General features: G+C 47.5%; 1 protein-coding gene across 1 annotated transcript in view; it reads right to left on the reverse strand.

The window, feature by feature from the left end:
• Window positions 1-4,672, reverse strand: part of tcf7l1a (transcription factor 7 like 1a) — a gene marked incomplete at its 5' end in the record, with an annotated part of 10,938 nt that extends 6,266 nt beyond the window's left edge. The window contains 3 exons of the mRNA XM_080528809.1: window positions 3,836-3,981; window positions 4,209-4,278; window positions 4,487-4,672. Coding sequence (XP_080384935.1) covers window positions 3,836-3,981; window positions 4,209-4,278; window positions 4,487-4,672 — 402 coding nt within the window. The remainder of the gene's footprint in view (window positions 1-3,835; window positions 3,982-4,208; window positions 4,279-4,486) is intronic.
• Between the last annotated feature and the right edge of the window lie 2,532 nt (window positions 4,673-7,204).

Genomic DNA, 7,204 nt, shown 5'->3' on the forward strand with positions numbered 1-7,204 from the left:
GTGGAGACGCAGGGAAGGGGGGAGAGAAGAGAAGAGCAGAGAGAATTGGGCAGAGATAAGCTGAGAGGAGAGTGATCACAGGAGTGTGGGAAAGGCAGAGAAGATGATGCTTTACTCTCCCTCTCTCTCTTCTCTCTCTCTCTCTCTCTCTCTCTCTCTCTCTCTCCTCTCTCTCTCTCTCTCTCTCTCTCTCTCTCTCTCCTCTCTCTCTCTCTCTCTCTCTCTCTCTCTCTCTCTCTCTCTCTCTCTCTCTCTCTCTCTCTCTCTCTCTCTCTCTCTCTCTCTCTCTCTCTCTCTCTCTCTCTCTCTCTCTCTCTCTCTCTCTCTCTCTCTCTCTCTCTCTCCCCCACCCTCCCTCCAGGCCAGACAGCAAGTGAAAGTGTCCATTCATGGCCGCCTCAGCCCCTCCAGCTAACCCAAACCTAGGCCCTGGCCGCTTACCTACCCCACCCGCCAGTTACCCCTCCTCATCTCAACCTCTAACCCAACCCCCCTCTCCCCTAACTGTAGACTCCTGCTTCCAAGCGAGCCTCTCAGCCCTTTAGCCCTGACCTACGCCAACACAACACAACCCCAATCCAAAACCCCTCACCGTCTAGCTTCGTTTATCAGGATAACATGCTAATGGGTTCTAGTGCAGCGGCTCTACTTTTCCTGGGGTCCACAATGAAGAGAGACGCAGCCCCTCCCACAGCCAACCTCAACCTCGAAGCTAGCTGCTATAGCTAACTAAGCTAGGCCTAAACATCTCCAGGAGAACTCTCTATCCACGGAGCTCATACTTCTGTCCTCCATCATCTTCCCCTATCTACACACACCCTCCCCTACAAAACCCACGCACACCCTCCCTCTCTCTCTCTCTCTAACCTTAACACACCTGGCGCCCGCATATTTCTGCCTTGTACTGTCTTCCTCCTGCTACACTCTTTCCCACACACACACACACAGGTCCTACCAGTGCCCTAATACCTCGCTATACACACACATCCTCCCCTCTGTCCGCTACATAACACCCCTTACACACACATAAGCAACCCCCACCCAGCTACACACACACACACACACACACACACAGCCGCCACCCCCCCCCACCCCCCCATTCCGAGGCCCCAGGAAGCTCTGGCTGTGAGCTCTAACTGAAACCAGCTGTTAGAAATACCAGAATGATGAAGCCTGAACACACACACACACACACACACACACACACACACAGTTTATTACTGAGTGAAGCATGAAGTCACTGTATCGCTAGAGGCGAAAGTAAGGCCTACTGCTTCTTATGAAACACGAACACACACACCACCCAGACTCACTTAACAAAGACTTGCAGAGGGAACGTCCGAACGATCCATCATCGATGACTTGGACACGTCAGGGTGTGTGTGTGTGTGTGACTCAGAGAGTGCTGAGTGTGTGTAAAGGTGCTTGCTTTTGACAGGCCTCTCTCCTGGTATTTTAAGACCTCTAATACAATGTAGAGTAAACAGAGGAATTGCGGGATTGTCCGGCCCCCGCTGAGAGGGCCTCGCTTAACATAAACAAACACTGCAACCTTTACACACACGCACACCTCTGGAGTGATCCCTGTCAACAGCACCAACCTTTATAAACACACACACACATACACACACGCCAGAGAAAGAGAATGCCTCTCCATCATGGCTGACATGTTGTAACAGCATCACTTATCTGTCCACAATCGCCCTCCTGCCATTCATTGCTGCTCAGGGGTGACAGACACCCAGGAGTGTGTGAGTGTGTGTGTCTAACCTGGGAAATGTGGTGAGTGAATAATCAGCAGGCTTCTGTGGCTAGCTTCTGCCCTTGTCCATCATTGCTGACACACGCACATACGCACACGTTTAAAACACAAACACACACAGACACACACAGACAGACACACACACACCAGAGGGGGTAGGGACTAAGGCTAAGGTAGCTCGAGGACAACCAGGTAATGGTTAAGGAAGACGACAGTGAGAAGCTCCGGGCAGTAGTACATTCAGATACAGCCGTGGAGGCCGGTGGAGGTGGAAATCAGAGGACGGGCTCATTGTAATGGATGGAATGGAATGAAAATGAGGAATGGTATGAAACGTCCATGCATTACAATGGGCCCATCCTCCGCATTCTACCACAACCAGCCTCCATTGTTCTACAGTAGGTTCTGCTCTCAGGGCAGAGACTGGGAGAGGATATTCAAAAGGGCAAGGGTACGGGGAGGCAACCGAACCGGGACAGGTTGTGTATAGTGTACGCTCTCAGGGCAGATGGGTGCAGTAAACAAGCCTGTGTTATGGTTCAGCTAGCGTCCAAGCTAACGTTAGCATGTTTACCTTCCTCGCAGACGGAGAGGCGCGCCTCTCTCACACACACACAGACACACACCGTCTCACTGAGGCCTGAAAGGTACACAAAGTCTCCATTGTGCCCTGAGAAAGCTGGGGGAGGAGGGGTGAGAAGGCCCTGGGGGGGGTTGAGGGAAGAAGGCGTATCAACCACTATATTGACTAAAATCAACATGTATGCTGCCACTTCCCTACTCCTATGTGTGTGTGTGTGTGTGTGTGTGTGTGTGTGTGTGTGTCTTAGTATAATGAGGTATAATGATCCCCTGTGGAGACCTGCATTAAAACATTTCAGCTCCTTCTAATGACAACAATGACTCATTAACACCTGGGGAGGATACTACAAAGTATGGGGGGGGGGGGGGGGGGTCTGTCTGAATCAATCCAGAGGCAGACTAGCAAACGAACAAGAGATAACATAGCTTCTTCTATAGGCCTAGACATTAAACTACAATATATGAAACTGCCTACATCTCCTACACGGTAATAAATCCCAAAAATGTACTCAATAAAGATTTTATGTTAGGAAACAAACACACACAATGTCAATCCCTCTTAGGAACGCCAAGCCAAAACATTGTTTGTAACTAAATTCACAATGCCGAGTTGGTTACAATGTTGACAACAACTGTAACTTAGTTATTCCAGGCGATGACAGAAATACTAGACACACACACACACATTCCTGCTGCGGGGTTTAACGGGGTTGTGTCGGGGCCTGTCTAGCGCCTGTACCAGCAGTGTGTTATCAAAACAGCCCGTTAATCGCACTGTGACACATCTCACGGCTCCCCACGGAAAACTTATGTTTCACTGTCGCTCAGGACACAGCCCAGTACACATTTGTCTACATTTTAAAAAATCTAAGCATACATACACACACACACACACACACACACACACAATCTGTTACGTGTGCAACCTAACACAAGGCTTACAGCGAAACACAATAACTTGACTGAGTGACTGAGAGACAAACTGTCACTGTCTAACATATAACAAGCTAATGGAAGTCCTATCTTCTATGGATAAAAAACTTTAACAAATTCAAACTTAACGTCATGAACTTAGGTGCATATTGATATTGCCTAAACTTTTTTGGGGAAACTTGCTGATTCGAGCAACCACACCTCTGCACAGTCATGTGTAATAAGAGAGGGTCATTGGGAGCTCTCCTAGAAACACCAGTATTGTAGCAGCGGGACAAAGAAGTGACTAAGAGGGAGTATGGCAGTGCACTGCTTTGGGAACCAACATACCAACCACAGCGACAGGACAGACACTACAGATCTAATTATGTGTGTGTGTGTGTGTGTGTGTGTGTGTGTGTGTGTGTGTGTGTGTGTGTGTGTGTGCAAGAGTACAGAAAAATTGTTTCTGAGTAGAGGTTGCCCTTAGGCACACATCTAAGATCAGCTTACGCTCCCCGGTGTCTCAGAGCAACATTGTCAAAGTAGTTATTATGTGTGTGTTTGGTTGTGGCTCACCGTCCGGGCACCGGGAGAGAGGGCTCCATTGGCGAGGTAGTGGTTGCCAAGGTTACTGAGGTTAGCGAGGTCCGGGATCATCAGGAAGGGATACCCAGCGTACGGGGAGGGCTTAAACATCCCCCCATCCTGCTGTCTCCTAAAGGCTGAGAGAGAGAGAAATTAAGCTGTTATCGCTTTGGTAATGTTAGATTGACACCATCATCATAACAACGGTCATGGAATTTAAAAGAGAGAGCATGAAAGTGAGCCAAACAGGGATGTACAGAGGGATGAAGACAGAAATGAAGAAATAGACCACCATAGAGTTCTGCGGGGGAAACTCATCGGTTAAAAATTCGCCACAGTGACCAACCACAGTGTGAGCTTTTACCTTCTGCGAAGAACTCTCTCTGTCTGATATAACTTTCCAAGTCTGGCCTGAACTGGGGGCGCCGGTCTGCCTGTGGACACACACACACACACACACACACACAAAGAGAAAAAAAAGAGAGGGAGTAGGGAGACAGAATGAAACAAACACATAGTTAAAAACAACACATAAAATCCCCAACAATTTTAACAGTAGACTGAGTTTAAGGGGGTGTGGGGGGGCTATGTTGCTGGTTTATTGGCCCCAGTGTTAAAATGAGTTAGCTAGCTATAGCTTACCTCCGATTCAGATGAACTGCTGTTGTTTTCGGACTCGTTGACCAGGGAGGACTTGACGTCGTCCAGATGATCGCGCTCGGCGGACACGTTCTCGGAGACCTTCTCCTGCTCCCCCTCGTCCTGGAAGGAGATCAGCTCGTCGTTGGCTCCCAAGTCATCCCCTCCTCCTCCGTTCAACTGCGGCATCTTGGATTTCTCTTAAAAAAAACACTAACACACTACTAGCTAGCTCCTACTGCGGTCGTGGTTGTTGTGTTGTGCTCCGTTTTGGACAAAACCCCATCAACCGAAATGACAAAAACGGCCTTTCAAAAGTCAAAACATTTAGCTAGCTAGTTTAATAGTAATACATTGTCGATAGAGACCCACGCATCCCCACGCAGTGTAACAAAATTCTGCGAACGATCTTCACTCAATGACGGTTCATTCGGTGCACATTCCTGGAGTTGGAGTCTGCCTCCTTCCTCGTTGTTGTGACTGAAGCAGAGGACATAAACTCCCAACCGCACCGATTAAAAAACGAGACGAATCCAGACAAAAGTTAAATCCATGGGTGCTGTGGGCGCTACGACGTAGCCGACACGAGACGATCATCGATCGAAAAGGAATAAAAACTACAACAATGAAAGTAGTGCGCCACTAAAAGGCCCAGACTTGTATGAAGCTAAAACACGCACCGCATAAAAAAAAGTTTCTCGCTAGCTCTGCTAAGTGCTAACTGTTAGCCCAGCTAAGGTTCGGTGTTCCCCGAGAAATCCGTCCGAGGCGAAGTAAAAGGAGCTCTCTGTTTTCTTATTTTCCCATCGTTGATTCAATTTGCACGATGTATAACGTCCATTGACCGTGTTGGAAAGTGGTCGTTTCCGCAAAATTAAAAAAAAAATCCTGCTTATTCAAGTAAAAAAAGTTGTTCGCTTGGGTTTTGTGTTGTGGCGTGGGAACGATAGTCTCTCTGGAGTGGAAGGAAGGGCCAGGGAGAGGAGAGACGGGGGGGGAGGAGAGGAGGAGGCTGGGAGGAGAGGGGGAGGAGGAGGGAGCTCCATGCCTGACCTAAGATCAGTTTACACTCCCCCAAATAAGGACCACGTGATTCTTGGGAAAACGCAAAACTGACCCAAGAACAGTGTATAAGGGCTGGGCAACTACTTTATCCCACCTCGGAGTCGAATGGAGACAGGGGGGGAGGAAGAGGGAGGGTTTTGGGCGGAAAAACGACACTCCGTTCTGGGGGGGGGGGGGGGGGGGGGGTCTTAAAGGAGCAGCGTCATCATCAGTAGGGCCAGAAGTTTTTCCTGACCTCGTGGCTGAAAAGTCGTACTCATGAGAAGGGCAATATCATCTGTGAGGAAGTTTCCTCATCATTTGCTATAATGTATGCAAATGTGTTAAACGACACTGAATGACTTCGTGTTTTAACGCTGCATTTGATTTTGTGTAATCCAAATTAACACTATTTTTTATTTCTAATCTGACTCCATATGACCCAAGTCCAGATGCCTTGAGTAGGACTGGCCTAGCTCACACAGTGCAGAGATAAAGATGTGAACAGGTGAATGGATGATGATGATGATGATGATGATGATGATGATGATGATGATGATGATTATGCTGAATAAGGGATATGAAAATAATTGTGTGAAAGATTTATTTTATTCTTACTCAACACATTTTCAGCCTGCATTTAATTGCTTTGGGAATTAGCTGTAATTCATCTGAATGTCAGAGCCATGCACAGGCTCTCTTCATGGAACACACTAAGGGGTTAGCCACGAGTCACATGCACAAGCAGCTGGAATAACCATGAGAATGACATGTATGTTATATCCATCAGCAAGGCTGCATGACTTACATGTAAAACAGAACAGACATTGTGTGTCTCAACCAGCTCTGCATGCATAGAAGAGAAGGAGAAGAAAGATGGGGGGAGGAGAAGAGGGGAGTGAGTGAGATAGGAGGAACGATAGTGAGGAGGGAAAAAAATAAATGGGAGAAAAGTCAGAGACCCAGGAGGGGATGAATAATTGAAGCTCATATATTAAATCATATGAAAGATGAATTATTGACTTGTTGACTGTAGTGTTACCCATAGCAAGTGTGTGTGTGTGTGTGTGTGTGTGTGTGTGTGTGTGTGTGTGTGTGTGTGTGTGTGTGTGTGTGTGTGTGTGTGTGCGCGTGTGTGTGTGTGTGTGTGTGTGTGTGTGCGCGTGTGTGTGTGTGTGTGTGTGTGCAGACCCTCTGGCACACTGCAATTGGAGTATAAGGGATAGAGAACTCTAATAAATAGAGAGAAAAGAAATCTAGTGTATGTGTCCATGGGGGGACGGGGGACGGGTAGTGCCTCTCCCTGCTGGGAACACATTCTTGAAAGAAAATGTGCAGGACATAAAATATCTCTCTTGATAATAAAACTCACTTAAACTCCTGGTTAGATATAGGAAAATACACATAAATCGTTCTCTCTCTCTGTCTCTCTCACTCTCCACCATTTTTTTCACAATGCGAAAAGTTGTGATTTAACAGTCTGTCTGACACTCGCAGAAATTCCATGTCTTTAAATTCCATGCAGTGTGTAGGTCTGTGTCAATGTCTATACGTGTGTGTGTGTGTGTGTGTGTGTGTGTGTGTGTGTGTGTGTGTGTGTGTGCGCTGTGTGTGTGTGTGTGTGTGTGTGTGTGTGCGTGTGTGTGTGTGTGTGTGTGTGTGTCTTTGTGTGTGAAA

Source organism: Nansenia antarctica, assembly GCF_963989245.1.
Source record: "Nansenia antarctica genome assembly, chromosome: 4".
NCBI lineage: Eukaryota > Metazoa > Chordata > Actinopteri > Argentiniformes > Microstomatidae > Nansenia > Nansenia antarctica.